This window comes from Asterias rubens, chromosome 7 (assembly GCF_902459465.1).
Source record: "Asterias rubens chromosome 7, eAstRub1.3, whole genome shotgun sequence".
Classification (NCBI taxonomy): Eukaryota; Metazoa; Echinodermata; class Asteroidea; order Forcipulatida; family Asteriidae; genus Asterias; species Asterias rubens.
In genome coordinates, this window is record NC_047068.1 from 12,310,243 (window position 1) to 12,326,133 (window position 15,891).

The 15,891-nt window shown below is 39.0% G+C and overlaps 2 protein-coding genes across 2 annotated transcripts; both read left to right on the plus strand.

Annotated features, from left to right (window-relative positions):
* Positions 1–1,578: 1,578 nt before the first annotated feature.
* On the plus strand, positions 1,579–4,121 carry LOC117292817. The gene has a single exon (XM_033774982.1). The coding sequence runs from the start codon at positions 2,414–2,416 to the stop codon at positions 3,515–3,517; it is 1,104 nt and encodes a 367-aa protein (XP_033630873.1). The 5' UTR covers positions 1,579–2,413; the 3' UTR covers positions 3,518–4,121.
* A 7,938-nt stretch (positions 4,122–12,059) lies between these two features.
* Positions 12,060–15,850, plus strand: LOC117293058 (ankyrin repeat domain-containing protein SAT10-like). The gene is made up of 2 exons (XM_033775270.1): positions 12,060–13,383; positions 13,743–15,850. Exons 1-2 carry the CDS (start codon positions 12,438–12,440, stop codon positions 13,997–13,999), a joined length of 1,203 nt encoding a protein of 400 aa, XP_033631161.1. The 5' UTR covers positions 12,060–12,437; the 3' UTR covers positions 14,000–15,850.
* Positions 15,851–15,891: the final 41 nt, after the last annotated feature.

The following is a 15,891-nucleotide window of genomic DNA, read 5'->3' on the forward strand; positions in this document are numbered from 1 at the left end:
ATTTAACTGACAGTGCCCCCCCCCCCTTTCTCTCTCTCTCTTTCCTGCTATCATGTTAATGTAAACCCACAGGTACTTTTGAGTAGTGACGTTTTTTAGGTCAATGGATAGTATAAAATACAACAACCTATCCGAACCCAGTTAGTCAATTTAGGCGTTCAAGTTGATCCTTGGCTTTGGGAATTGAGGAGCGGTGCCTCGTGAAAAGCTGACAGCGAGTTTATGAGTTTAAGCACAACAGTGTTCTTCTGGATTAGTTAAACCTCCAACCGGCTAACATGCCACAAATTGAAAAGAAATCTAAAGTTTAGTTGTCTATAAAATATATTTGATTGGTTTAAACATGGAGAAGGCTGAAAGACTTGTTCATTTGTTAAGCATTTTTTTGTATTTCGCATTAGGATCCCACGTAAATCTAGTACCCCTATAGCGCCCCCATCTGGCCATTAAAGGCCAGGCGTAACCATTGCTGGCGTTGTTGCTAAGGTCTTCACCCGACTCGGCCCTATGACCTTGAGCATTCCTTCTTGGCAAGAATTGATTCTCGCTAAATCTTTAACAACAAACCCGGTTGAAGACGGCCATTTGAAGGCATACAATATCAAAACCTGTATAAGATAGCGGGGTTCCCTTGGAAAGAACCAAGTGAAAACGCTCCGGGCTCAAAGGTTTTACTTCCATGGTTTGACAAGAACATCCTTTTCATTTCCAAAACATGATCGTAGTCAAAATATTGACAAGTGAAATTTGTTGCGATTCGTTTCACCCGTCTGTCCTTCGTAATTTATTGAAAGAGGTCTATTCTTTTTGTTTGAAAAAAAAACTCACAACTTTGTGAGTTTGAAATATGCAACTCATTTACAGAACTGTAATCACCTGAAGTTATTGTTTATGGGTTTTGAGGCATGGTATGGTGAGGTATCAATGTATATTCAGTTTGCAGTAACAACATATTGTGTAGCATACCAAAAAAACAATTTCTCAAACTCTCTTAATGTAAAAGAGTGAAAAAGCACTCTTTGAAGAGCCATATGAAGGACATTTCTTTTTCGAGTGGTCTTCCACTCTTTTAGATTGAATTTTGCATCTTTTTGGGTGATTTTTCACTCTGTCCTGGAGTGAAACCCTCTAAAAGAGTGATATAATAACCACTCTTTTTGAAGAGCCGTATGGAGGACAGCTCGAAATGTAAAGAGTGGTGTTTTTTACTCTATAACATTTAGAGAGAAGAAAACAATATTAACGGCAAATTAAATTAGTGTCTGTCATTGTTTGAGGCATCAGTGCAAGTTACAAAAGTGAGTAATTATTGTTTTATTTCCTCGTTGCTAACCGTCACGGCACTGCAATGCTAAAGTTTTCTGTCAGCAATTTTTTTTTTTCACTTAAAAAAAAAACGACGGTCGCAACTCGGGACATTGTTGATTTTCATCGATTTGGTGTCACTGCCGACAGACACAAATCAATTTTTCCTCGTCACGCGTCAAAAGTTCCATCAACACTATGAAAGGTATGCGAGAGTAGGCCTACCCCCAGGGTGCAAGCACGCACTGACACCCAGGCAAGAGTGGGCTACCAGCAGGCTTCACAGATTGCTCATTCATTTGGCCGTGGTGGAAAGAAAGGATAAGTGAAGGGGCACAAGACCACTATCTCTTCAAACTCTTTACCCCCATTAGAGAAGAAAGAGCCGATTTTCAAGACCGGGGGGATGGTCCTTCTCGTCATTGAGTAGCCATTGGTGTTTCACACCTGCGTTAGAACATGGAGAACATGTAACCCGATTGTGAACCACACGGGTTGCTGCATACCACACGCAGCAAGGCAGATGATTTTCCCCAGTGTTTGCAAACAGCATAACAATAGACTGTGTACACAATCGAGCAGATTGACTCCAAAGATCCTCACTACGGGAGGTGACTTTCCTTTCGTTGTCATGCCAAGTGGTTTCCAGTGAATTTTTAACCATGGAGGTGGGTCGCATGCTTCACGGATGGGGAAGTATCTGGTGGGCATAGGGGCCTAAACATCTTCCTTTTCGCTGCTTATCTGGTCCTTGCTCTTTGTGTAGAGCCATGAAGTGTCTCCAAGCGAGGAATCATAGTTTTCAACCTCGGTAATATTTGAGTGAACGTGAACAACGAGTAAACAGTTTGTAGTGGAGTCACGACATCAAGGACCCTTTTCACACAATATTGTGATAGTTTATCGCCGTGATAGTGGGTTATATTTCAGTCTTCAACACGATCGTGAGCATGATTTGTTAATCAAGTATTGTGCGTAAAACGAACATAACGGGTAGTGGCCCATTAGCGGCAATGGTCTGGCAGCAAGGGGAGGGTGCAACAACGGCTACCCGACAACCAGGTTTGGTTTGACAATTTGGAACTAACTTTTGAGAGATTATTTTACCATGATGAAGGCCTCGATGTCAAAGACAGTTCATGTCGACAAGCGTCCAAGTTTTGCCGGCAATCTTGTGACCATCTTCGCCGGACGGGCCGAGCGTACGGCTGAGAGCACGGCGCTTCGACAGAACCTACCGGGCAAGAGCCACGTCGGGCGGATACTCCTTAACGACAACACGAGCCAGGAGCGACTCTTGGATATGAGGCTCTCAGACATCCACAATGCAAGGAAGAAAACGGCTACTTTTATCACTCACCAGAAGAAGACGTTTATAAACAGAATGGAACATAGGCAGAGTACGTGGGTTAGGGAACACTCAAGGAGGGCGAACAGCCTCAATTCTTTGGCGAGAAAGAAGGGTGACCATGAGGAGTCGCGGGACATCGAGGAAGAAGGTGAAGAAACGAACCTTGAGGGTGAGAAAGGTGAGAACAAGAATGTGGGTTTACCGGAAATTAAGGAGAAACATTCAGACGGAGCGGATTCTCTCCCTGACATCACTAGGGGAGTGCGGGCCGTGAAAAGCAACAATGGAGTTGCTTCTGGTTCGAGGGTCGGAGAGGGCAGACAGGGAAATATTTCACTGCCCTCTCTGCAGAAAACAAAAACCTTAGACAAACCCACAACCTCTGCCGAGGGTATTCGACTTCCCTCGGTACTCATAACATCTGAAGCTGAAGCGGACTTGGCTAACCATGAGGCCCTCACAACTGATGAGGGAGTGACCTCTGCTAGAAGGAAACCCCATCACCGAGCAGAGACCGTTCCGTTTAGAGAGGTACACCTCACCGGACCGTCGCCGACGTTTATCTCGGAGGCTCTGCCAAGAATTCAAATCAAAGAGTGCCCGAGACTCCCCACACAGCACGGCAGGAAGATGCGAGGGCACCATCGGAGGCGAAAGAGGAGTTCGGCCACCAGAGGTTGTGACAATGACCCTCTTGAAGACGATAGGTTCTTGAGGTTGCAACATACCCTCGCACCTCATCTTGCTTGGCAGGAGTCTAGAGATATAGCGAGTATAGCTGGTGGCGTGATTGCTGCTAAGAAACTTGTGTCAGAGAAACGATTAAGGAAATCAAATCAATTTAACATAGACTCTGACTGATTGATTTTTAAGTGAAACTAAAATTTTGAATCATAAAACACTGGAAAAATGAGAGGCAAAAGAAATATGGCAACCCTTCTTTAATTAGACGAGAAAGTCTAGTTATACACGCATGCTTTGAGTGTCTTTTGAACACTTGCCGTTTTAAAATTGTCAAATTTCGGCATTTTTCAAAGAAAGATGTCCTCATCCTGCAACCACTTTTGCACTCATTTTTACCACAAGGAATATCTCATTTGAGTAAATTTAATACTTATTTATTTCATAACGAGTTAGAAAGTTGTTGTTAGATACGAAAATGTTTCCGTTTTGAAGAGTGACACAATTTGACCAGCACTTTTTGTTTGATTTTATTTTAAAATTCGACATCAAAATTTCCGAAGTCTGGTCTAAACGCCAACGAACAAATAAGTGTATTTTTATTTGCAGTGCAGTTCCTTTATTTATGAGTTCACATTCATGCTTCAATTTTGTTTTTAAAAACATAAAAAACTGTCAGTAACTATAGGTGCCAGTAAACTTCTCGTACGAATGGACTGGACAAGAATTAAAAAAGAAAATATGAAAGCTTTTCTAAAAAATAAACATGAATTTGTCAAACAACAAAAACAAACACTGTGCAATTTGTTTGAATTTTCCGTGTAATTGGATAGAAACAGATTAAATTAAAATTAATTAGTAAATTATCAAAAAATAACCGTTTTATTTTAAATATCTTGTATAACAAAGATCTAGACTCAGTCAAGGAATATTTGAGAGCTCGTCTTTTTAAAGACACCGAACACCTTTGGTTACTGTCAAAGACCAGTCTTTTCACTTGGTGTATCTCAACATATATATAAAATAACAAACATGTGAAAATTGAACTCAATTGGTCGTCGAAGTTGCGAGATAATAACGGAAGAAAAAACACACTTGTCACACAAGTTGTGGGCTTTCTGATGCTTATTTAGTACACACAACCTTTCAAGGAAGGATTATTTGCCTAATTAATAAATAATAGTTTTATTAGATAACTTTCATCCAAGCCTATGGGATGTTGTTAGAACGTTATAACTGAATCCGAATCCAACAAATCGCATTTAATACATCGCCTTTGAACACAATTAAACTTAAAGACACTGGACACTGTTGGTGTAACTGTCAAAGACCAGTCTTCCCACTTGGTGTATCTCAACATGTACATATAACAAACCTGTGAAAATTTGAGCTCAATCGGTCATCGAAGTTGCGAGATTATGATGAAAGAAAAAACACCCTTGTCACACGAAGTTGTGTGCTTTCAGATATTTGATTTCGAGACCTAACACTATAAATCTGAGGTCTCGAAATCAAATTCATAAAAATAACTTCTTTCTCGAAAACTAATTCACTCCAGAGGGAGGGAGCCGTTTCTCACAATGTTTAATACTATCAACCTCTCCCAATTTCTCGTTACCAAGTAAGGTTTTATAACTATTTTGAGTAATTACCAATAGTGTCCACTGCCTTTAAGAAGTGCTAAATAGTAAACTTGCGGGTATAGTATCTCTTTGAGGGAGCGTTGGCTCTAAAAAAGATCTGGTGTGGTATGGACGTTTCGAACAGTATACTCTGCTCGTCTTCAGGAGAATCTCCACACCAGTTCTTTTCAGAGCCAACACTCCCTCAAAGTAACTTTGGTTGTACCCGCAAGTATACTTCTTATTCTTCACACCATGCAAAGCTTCAAAGACCATTTACAATTAAACTTGTCTAGGCACATAATATATTTTGGCCAGTAAACTCACTTGGCAAGTCAAATGTGTTGTTTTGAGCTTGCATGATCTACCAAGTAAACCTGCGCACAGGTAAACTTTTGCTTGAGATGTATGTCTGCCGAAAAGAGCCGATAAGATTAAAACAACATGGCTGTACCCCGCAAAATTACTGGTACTTGAAAGTTACTTCATTGAGTTGAAAGACGTCGATTCCAATCCACAGCGGTTTGCGTCAATGGTGCTAATTTATTATCTCTTATTCAGTTCACAGTTGTAGTTACTTTCCATTAAAAAGGCCACTGAAATGCTGAGAAATGTTCTGCTCAGAAAAACAACCAACGGGATATTAGCCACAAAATTACACATTTGAGGCATGGTATTTAATATTTTGTGGCAACTGTTAGCATAATTTGATTGTCCTTGAGCCCAAACATCGAAATTAGCAAAGTATTAAATGATTGTCTTCAAATGAAAACCACAAATTACCTTGTCAGTTTCGAGAAAATCGAAACAGGGCATAATTTAAGAGATGTTAAATTTGCATCGGGGATAAAGAGTATTAATTTTGTTTTTTACCCATACACCGATGTGTGTTAGCACTGTATACTCTGTACTTTCCATGGTCATGTGAAAAAAATCACAGGCATGTTACTCGGCATAATAGTTAGGGCATAATTTGTTGCAGACTGCTTATAAACCAAAAGTGTCTATTTAAAAAAAAAATAGTTAGGGGCCTGTGACGTGTTGCACCTTTGCAGGGTCTTTCTCGAAGGCTAAAAGGGACAGCTTTCAAGAAAGACTCTGCCAGGGGGGTCGAAATGTCAGGCCACATTTTTTTGCTCTCATCAGTTTCATTATTTATAATAACAAAAGCAACAATACTGCCTACTTGGTTTTTTGAAGGTTGTGCTTTAGGCCTAATTCAATTCACCAGTCTAGCTATTGTCCCGTTGACACGTAGACACAGTGACATTGCGTCACGGATAATTAATTCACATCGTTTACGTAACAACACAAACCGCGGACTGGAATCGACGGTTTCAGTTTTTAATAAAACATCAGAGCGTCGCTATCTCAGCCGTTAATGTGTTGATTAAATAATAATGATGATGGCTAACAAACCCGTATCACAGGTTGGTCGTGTTCCACTGTATGCTAGATATATAAAGTAATACTATTCTCATCACGCTAAAAAGGGGACCAGACTCATCCATCCTTCTCGAGTGTTAAACAAGAAAGGCAAATTAAATACAAAGAGTAAATTTACAAACAGTTTAAATCCCCCACACGAGTATTTGCGCACGGACTCAACATGCGAGCTGAGACTTTTGACTTGTCAATAAACATTTGGCAAGTGGTTGCTGCGTTGTTGTAACGATGGATAAAGGTTTTTTTGTTTTGTTTGTGGTACTTTGTGATTTGGGGTTCGGGTATATATACAAGAGGGGTGCGATGGGTTTCGTGTTCGTGATTTTGGGCCATGAGGCAAGTGGGTTGTTTCTGTTACCAGACCCTAGAGGGCAGTCTTAATTAAGATAATTATTATTATTTAGAGTGCACAACAACATGGAGAGGGTACATTCATGCCCCACCCATAGCAACCAATGCCTTCGTGCCATTAGAAGTACATTCATGCCCCACTCATAGCAACCAATGCCTTCGTGTCCTTAGAAGTACATTCATGCCCCACCCATAGCAACCAATGCCTTCGTGCCCTTCAAATGCTCCAGACAATTTCCTCATAGGGTGCCCTATCAATGCGAAAATGCCTATGCGCCCTTGCCGTTCCAAAAACAAAGTATAGGCCTACAGTCCTGAAATACAAACCCCTTATATAATAAGACATTTGTGAAGCGCCTAATGCAAAAGCCTCTAAGCGCATTAAAGAAACAATAAAATAAACAATTAGAGAAAGATACAAGATACAAATAGGCAAATTACAAAAAGAAGCTTTAAACAAATGAGTTTTCAACAAGGACTTAAAACATTGTAAAGTATTAGCTTGGTGAATATGCACAGGAAGACTATTCCAAAGAAACGGTGCACCCCACCAAATAATTTCCCATAGCACACAGTGCAAAATGCTAAATATTCAAAAATACACGAAAAATACTTAAAAGTCTCACAGCTTTTAACTTAAAAGGGAAAGTTATTGATTGACTTTTGAACTTTCATTATCTGCTCAATTTTATATAGGGAGTCCCTGGGCCCGTCGAGTTATTCTCCCTCCAAGTAAAAACACCCCTTCACAGGTCTAATTTTCAAAACGTCCGAGCATGCATCAATCTTGAAAAATGTCCCTTCACCTCTCAGCAAATAGAACCATTTATTTCAGGGCCTATGTCATCCAAAGACCTCAAGCTGGAAGTCAACAACCCCCCAGGTCACAATTGGGCAATATTTTTTACACTGAAACACTTTCTGGGGGCTCTCAAATCTGTCTAATATAGAATATTTTCAGGGCCTACAAAATATTAATGAGCACGACGCTCTGTTTTCTCCTTTGGTGGGGATGCACCCTTATTATATATAATTGGCAATTAGAAAATGGGCATGCCAGAATGGCCATGGTCCTCTTAAATATAAACCACCGGCTAAAGTTGTATCTATAATTGTCATCGGCAATCAAAAAAAAAAAAAAGTAAAGATATTACAGTTACACAAGGTGTTTCTCCAACATTTTCCTCTATTACTCCTCGCCTGTGGAACTCCCTCCCATCATTTCGTCGCGAAATTGACAACCCGGAACACTTCAAAGCTTCGCGCATGACTCTGATCTTCATTTCTGATATTGAAATGCTAACTTTGGGTGCGTTCGTTTAGCTTCCCTGGGTCGACCCCGTCGTGTGGCGTTTTTTTTTTTTATCAGGACGAACGTGTGCAGATAATTACCCATGTTCGTCCTGGGGAAAAAAAACGCCACACACCGGGGTCGAACGAACGCACCCATAACTGGAGCTCGCGCCTTTGAATGCTTTTGAATAGAAACACATATATTGCATCATACAAATGAGGTGAATCAGCATCATCATCAACTTTTCTGTATAATACAATGTAAAACCGCAAATGAAGAACTTAAAAAATACAAACCATTTGTATCTCATATCGCTTTATTGGATTTCCGACCCACCCCACCTGTTGTTGGGTTGTTTCCAAACAAAAACCATCTGAACAAAGGAATGAGTATTGATATGATTCTAAAGGTGAATTTAATTCGTCCAAATGGCTATACACAAACATATCAACAAAGGTCTGTCTTCTTAACAACCAAGAAAAGGTTTATTGTTGAAGTGACAAAAGACTAAATGTCGATGGACATTCACATTCCCAAGTAAAGTTTACGCCCAACTAGTTACAGACGATCAGCATCAGAGCATAAAAGGGTAATATAACATTATTGAAGATCTGTTGCTTGTCTTTCCTTTCTAAGTTGCCCTTTTTCCGGATGGCAGATTTATTTCCGACGGAGAGAAATGTCAAGGAGGAATTTCCCCTCTGTTTGTTGCACACAAATAATATGTTTAAGCACCATGTGAAAGTTCACTGTGCCCAAGAAACGCAGACCACACTGGACACGGTATTTAAAGGCTGTGGACACTATTGGTAATTACTCAAAATAGTTATTAGCATAAAACCTTACTTGGTAACGAGTAATTGGGAGCTGTTGATAGTATAAAACATTGTGAGAAACGCCTTCCTCTGAAGTAACGTAGTTTTCGAGAAAGAAGTAGTTTCCCACGAATTCGATTTCGAGACCCCAGATTTTGAGGTCTCGAAATCAAGCATCTGAAAGCACACAACTTCGTTTGACAAGGGTGTTTTTCTTTCATTGTTCTCACAACTTCAACGACCAATTGAGCTCAAATTTTCACAGATTTGTTATTTTATGCATATGTTGAGATACACCAAGTGAGAAGACTTGTCTTTGACAATTACCAATAGTGTCCACATTGTCTTTAAAGGCACTTGCTGAGATGCAGTATAGTTTTTGAGAAATGAGTAAAACAGTGTCACGAAAATTTGTTTTACATGCAAAATAAATGCAAAAATATTTCCGTGGCTTGTATTACTCATTTCTCAAAAACTACAAAGCAACTCGCAGTAAGTAATATTTTAATGGAAGCTTTCTACCATCATAATCTTTAAACCATTTAGACATTCGATTCGCCAGCTTTGTGATTCTTTGCGTTGCGGTCCTCATATAACAACGTTCCTGTCCCATAAAGATCTAATTTTAACATGTCACCCTCTATTTAAAGAGAGCTGTCCTAATTGGTACAAAAAGATTATTAAAAAATATCTATTTGATTAAAAAAAGAAGTCATTATCTATCAACCAGTTAGCGATTGTTATATATTTAGTCAGTTTTAACTACGCTGCCCTCCTGCACGGTTTAAAAAAAGCTTTAATTAAATCCGTACGTATACTACAAAATGGGTTTAATTGGCAAGTGAATGCCTTCATTATACACTAGATCAGGGTTGGAAACGTCACTGGTGCTATATTTGTCGCCACAATTAAATGTCTTCACTAGTTTATTTATAATTAAAAAATTGTGTGCTTTCAGATGCTTGATTTCGAGAACTCACGCATGAGGTCTCGAAATCAATGTTTTACTGAGAATTATAACTTCCTCAAAAACTACGTTAGAGGGAGCCATTTCTCACAATGTTTTATACTATCAACAGCTCCATTACTCGTTACCAATACCAAGTATGTTTTTATGCTAACAATTATATTGAGTAATTACCAATAGTGTTCAGTACCTTTAAATCAACTGTTTATCATCATACTATGCACAAGCATAGAGGAAGAAATTATTTCCCCATGGCACAAGACAGTAGGCATCATGCATCGCATCGAGTAATATCCAGTTTCACTTACAAAGAAGAACAGTTGCATCACTAGCTATTATAAGAGGCTGGCGCCTAAAATAACCCATTGATACCGAGAAGGAGCTGCCCGCGTTGTTTAACATCTCTGCTTACGAAAGCCACTGCCCCATGACGACTGCGTTTAGCTCAAGACGGGATGTGTTTGCGTGGATAGTTCTTGTGAGTTTGTTTTCTACTGATGTTCAGATTCAGTTTGTGATGTTTATAATCAGGAGACCACAATATCATGGCATCTTGGAAAGTTTACGTCTGACGTAAAATGATAAAATTGAGAAGGACTTGAATAAAATAATGATTGAGCTGCTTATTTTGGGAATATCATTGCAGAATGAGATTGAAGAGCTATATAAAAATGCTATTGTAAGTGACTGCCAGAAATCATAAAAGGGCATAATATTAACCTTCAAATTGACATACAGCTAATTTTTTTTTTAAAGGTGTTTCTGAATTTTTTTCTGTACTCTATTTCATTTTCTAACTATAACACCTCGTTTTTTGCTTTTTCACAAATAAAATAACAATGTGAAAACTAGAACTCAGTAAGCCATCGAGGTTGCAAGAGAATAATGAAAGAAAAACCACCCTTGTTGCACAAAGTTGTACTCTTGCTCTTTCAGATGCCTAATAAAAAGGCATCAAGCCTGCATGCAGTCTTTTAGCGAGTGAGAAATTACCACTTTCTAAAAAAACCTACGTTTTAGTTCAGGACAGTTTGTCACAATGTTTTATCAACAGCTCCCCATTTCACTCTGTTGTTTTAAGTAAAAACCAACAGTGTCGGTGCCTTTTAACAAACGGAGTTTAAATAGTAGACTATGAAAGAAAAAAACACCATAGTCACATGACGTTGTGTGCTTTTATTGATGCTTGATTAAGAGACACCGAAATCTAATTCTGAGGTCTCGAAATCAAGTTCGTGGAAAATTACTTCTTTCTCAAAAACTATACGTCACTTCAGACAGCCTTTTCTCACGTTGTTTTATACCATCAACCTCTCCACATTACTCGTTACCAAGTAAGGTTTTGTTCTACTAGAAATTATATTGAGGAGTTACCAAAAGTGTCCACTGCCTTTAATTCCATAAAGTTGTTAAACACTAGAAAATTGCTTTAGCACGCCAAAATATTGCTCAAAAACTAATTGTGCTCTTCCATTGTTCTCTTGCAACTTCGATGACCAATTTGAGTCCGAATTTTCACAGATTTGTATTGGATGCATATGCTGGGATACACCATGTGAGGATGTCTTAAAATTACCACAGGTATCCAGTGCCTTCAACATTTTATGGAATCAAACTCCGTTCTTAAAGCCTCAATCTCCTTTCTTGTTTTTGTGAAAGAGCAACTATGGGACATTATGGTTTGAAAATGAATTATGGTGTTCAGAAACTCAAAGAAAATTTTAGAAGCACCTAGGTAAAAAAAAGAAGAAGCTAATGTCAACTTGAAGGTTAATATCTCGTTTTACGATCATGTCTGATGACTATAAGTTTAATTCTCTTGTATTAATATTATTTTATTTTCAATGGAAAGAAATCAACAAAATTCGACACCTTAAAAAACACGCCAGCTCTTGTATCACTCACTTAAAATTCACAAAGGCGATGTTTTTGTAAACTAAATATCATGAGGTGTTAACCCAAATTCTGTTTGTCTGCAAGCCCAGGTCTCTCCAAAATTATTTATTTAAACCTATAAACCATGACCTATCTAAATGAGTCAGTGATAAACATACACGATCGGCCATTCATAAAAACATGACTCCCGCGTTCAGTGAGTCGGTCATCTCTGAATGCAAAATAACATCTACCCCGTCACAGACCGTGTAGTGACGTCGGCGAGTAACCCACACCGAAGTGGGAAAACACCTAAGCGATGTGCAGACGACGCAAGGTACGGAGCCGAGACGCGATGAGTGACGGAGATTTCTTTTGCAGTGAATGGCTGGTGACGAAAGCAGCCGACTATGACTTCTCTGCACCGTCGATTGGCTATTGCTCAGTGGTTATTCACAGATGTTGAGAATTATATTTAAGAAACTGCGATGGGCTGACTCGTCGTCATTCGATCTTCGCCACAAGCGGGAACAGTTGTCTTGTAGCTACCTACTGACCGTCTGATCTATCGGGTTTTCTTGAGCAAGATACTCAGCAATTCACGCTGTTTGTTAAGCTCCGTAGTCCCGAGATTAAACGCTGTTTGTTGTAGCTTCATCTCGACAAGGCCGAATTGAGAAAGTTGTCAATCTTCTCTTGCCAGAATCACCAACTTCTTGAGAAATCAATCATGTTCCCGCAGGAGTGCAAATCAAGCCACCATGCCCTTGTGCGTGCCATCAGGTCTGCTCGCCACCGTCAGGTTGGGATGCTCTTGGCTGCAGGTACCGGTCCCAACGAGAGAGACGAATGCGGTAAGACACCCCTCATCCATGCCATCTTCATTGAGGACCCTAAAGAGCGCAATAAGATCACCAAGATGCTGCTCAAGAAGGGTGCCATTGTGTCCATTGCTGATGCCACCGGTAGGTGTGCCCTAATGTGGGCGTGTCTACAGGGAAAGGACCAGGAGGTGGAACTCCTGCTTCAGTACAGGGACTCCAACTTGGACTTGAATCATAATGACGTCAGTGGACGCACCGCACTGTTTCACGCCGCTACATCAGGCAGTGCAGCTTCGGTTAAACTGATGGTGGATTCACTGGTCGAGTTGGGATCGAGCGTCGACGTCACCGACTTTAACGGTGTCACCCCTCTCATGCAAGCCCTCAGCATGGGATTCGACGTCTGTGCAACGATCCTCATCAGACAGGGAAAGGCCTCCACCACCGTGTCCGATTCCAGCTTCCTGAGTGCGTTCGACTGGGCCAAACAAACCCGTGGATCGTCGAAGAGCTCTCGATTACAACTCCCCAAGATCGCAGAGTCCAAGACCGGCGTGACCGACAGGCGTCGGAGCAGCGGGCTCTGCAGGATGTGCGCCAGGGTGTCGTCAGTCGTCGAGACCGAGTTCGACTCGTGCTACGGGTCCGAGTCCTCATGGTGCGAAGACATGGCCGACACTGACACCAGAAAGGGCTCCCAGTCTTTCAGTGACGATGATATATTTGACATGACATCCCTCTCCCTGGCTGATTACTCTCCAAAGAGAAAAACATCACGAGCAGATTCCGGGACAGAGAGTATGACCGAGAGCTGTGGACTGCCTTCACTCAACCAACGACCAGGATCAGCAGGTAAGACATGTTCTCATCTCTTTCATTTCATTTGTTTACTCTTTTTTTCCCCGCGCAAAAACGACGGGAAACACTTTTGAATTGCTCCGTTATGAAGTTGATCTTCAGGTTTTCAGATTTATTTTGCAAAAAACTCCACCAAACAAACTTTTATACACAGAAGATTTTCATATGAATAGTTCATTTTGATTGTTATAAACAAAAACCGGTACACATTTTTAAAATGTCGGAAGTTCAGTCAGCTTCACAAGTGTTCAGTTGATCAAAATATTTTGAAAATGGCACCAATTCAGCTACACATTGTGTTTGGTTGATCATTATTTTTTACAAAACTTTCACTTTATTTTCCCACCTTTCAGTGAGACGTCCAAAGACACACGTTCGCCGAAACACCGTTTCCGGAAGACTCGGCGATATCCGAGAGGGCGCCGCCAACGACGATGTCTTTTTTGACGACGAGGATCGCCACTCAGCTCTGTCCGACCAATCAGAGATGAGGAGAAAGCACGGCTTCCCGATGATTTCAGAAGGAAGGTTCTCATTGGCTTCACGAGCCGACGGGAGTTCAAGACCACTTTCTGAACTTCGTGCGCAGATCGACAAACTTCTTTGTTAAGATAAGATATTCTTCCGTTTTGTTTGTAACTTGCAATATTTGATGTAAAAGATGGTTAACTCTAAGCATAAAACCAACCAAGTCCACAAATTAAAAAGGTGCTACTTGAAAGAAATGTTAATTTTCTGGAACTTTGTATCCACTTTTTATTTCGTTGATTGAACAAATTCGTATAACGATTTTTTTCAATAATATAATCTTAATAATGATACCATTTACAAAAAGGTTTTTGATAATATAAACTCGTTGATTTAATTCTAAAATAAACTAAAATCTCATGTTTGAAAAAAATATCTTTCACACAGTGAACATCAAACCTCTTTAATTGCAGTGTTTATAACTCTTGCCAAACAGTGAACAAAAAGTGCATCTTTCACAAAGTGTAACATTTAAATATTCTTTGTTCAACCCCAAAAATCATTTAAATATTTGTTAAAAGCTTTAAAACTGGCATTAACAATAGTAATTTTTTCGTTCAAATGCGCTTTAATGATCACATCAACTTGAAAAATAAAACCCGCAAAAAAATGTTGTACAACATTATTATAGGAAAATTGCCTTATGTACTTTTCTGTTGGTGTGGTTTTAAAAGTCACCAGTGTGTTCGTTTTTAAGGAATATTTTTAATGTGTTGTGTGTGAAAATAATGAATCATCATTCAGGTCATAAAGCTGCTTAGCTTTATAAAAAAAACTGCTAAGCAATTATTTCTGCCAAGTAATCTTATCAGGGCACCTATTATAAAACAAAATTAATTTAGAATTTGCTTATGCGCTACAGAAGGAATTGAGAGCAGAGAAAATCCTGTTTAGCAGAAACAGGATACCAGTCAGAAGACATTTGTACCAAAACTTTTTGTGGTTGGCTCTCAAGCACTTAATTTGCTAAATATTCCACGATAAGCAGCTTTATGACATTTTTAACTTCTTGATTCTTCTGTAAATAGTTTTTAAAAGTTTACTAAACACTTACCAGTGTATAAAATGTCACTGCCATTTTTTGTCTTAAAAGTTTGTTTAAAAACCAAAATGGTGTCAAACACCGGTGTAATGAGATCCAATTAATCTTCATTTTTTGTTGGACCAAAAACAAAATATGTATTACGCACAAGTGTTAATTTAATTTAATTCAAACGAGTTGTCTCAATAATTTAATTTGTAAAACTTTAGAAAACCTGTTTTGACACTTAAGAGAAAAAACATAACCTGGGATTTACTCTTTTTATATCTAAGCCTAGAGATAATCCAAACTGAAATGAAATAAAAAACAAAAAAATTATTTCAGTTTAACATATATATATATAATATTTTCCTCGTAAAATTTAATGTCCAGAAAAAACCCAATCTAAATCAGCACTTTAACTCATCACAACGTGACATGTAAACTATGACCTTTGACATAGATATACAATTTTTGGATCTTTAACATTTAGCATACAACCTGTTTTGTTTCCATCATCAATAATTAACAGCAGTTTTCACCAAGAAAATGAGGAGAAAAAAGTGACAAATAGCTGGCACTTTTATTTCTCTAATTCGTTTCCAAAACCTAAAGAAGAAAAACACACACTAGCAGTTTTGTGGTCGTAATCTACCAATGTCAATTGTTTGCGTTTGATTTTGTAATATACATAAATGTACATGGTGTAGATACAATGTATTAAAAAGGGATGTAAAAAGTGTTTTCGTTTTTCAGATATTTGTACCAGATTTGTAAAAAAGAAAAGCAAAAAAACTATAAAAAAAAACACCAAGATGTATATATACAATCATACAATTGTAAAAAATACAGGAATGTAAATACATGTATATATCTGGTTTGATTATTGTACAATAAAAGCTGACAAACTTATATCTCTCGTGCTTGAAAAGTGTCTTAATGTATCTAGAGTG

Excerpts from the sequence above, each read along its gene's own strand:
- LOC117292817 (XM_033774982.1), top strand. The coding sequence starts at position 2,414 with ATGATGAAGGCCTCGATGTCAAAGACAGTTCATGTCGACAAGCGTCCA.
- LOC117293058 (XM_033775270.1), top strand. The coding sequence starts at position 12,438 with ATGTTCCCGCAGGAGTGCAAATCAAGCCACCATGCCCTTGTGCGTGCC. Across the intron at positions 13,384-13,742 it reads CCAACGACCAGGATCAGCAG|TGAGACGTCCAAAGACACAC; the intron begins GTAAGACATGTT and ends CCCACCTTTCAG.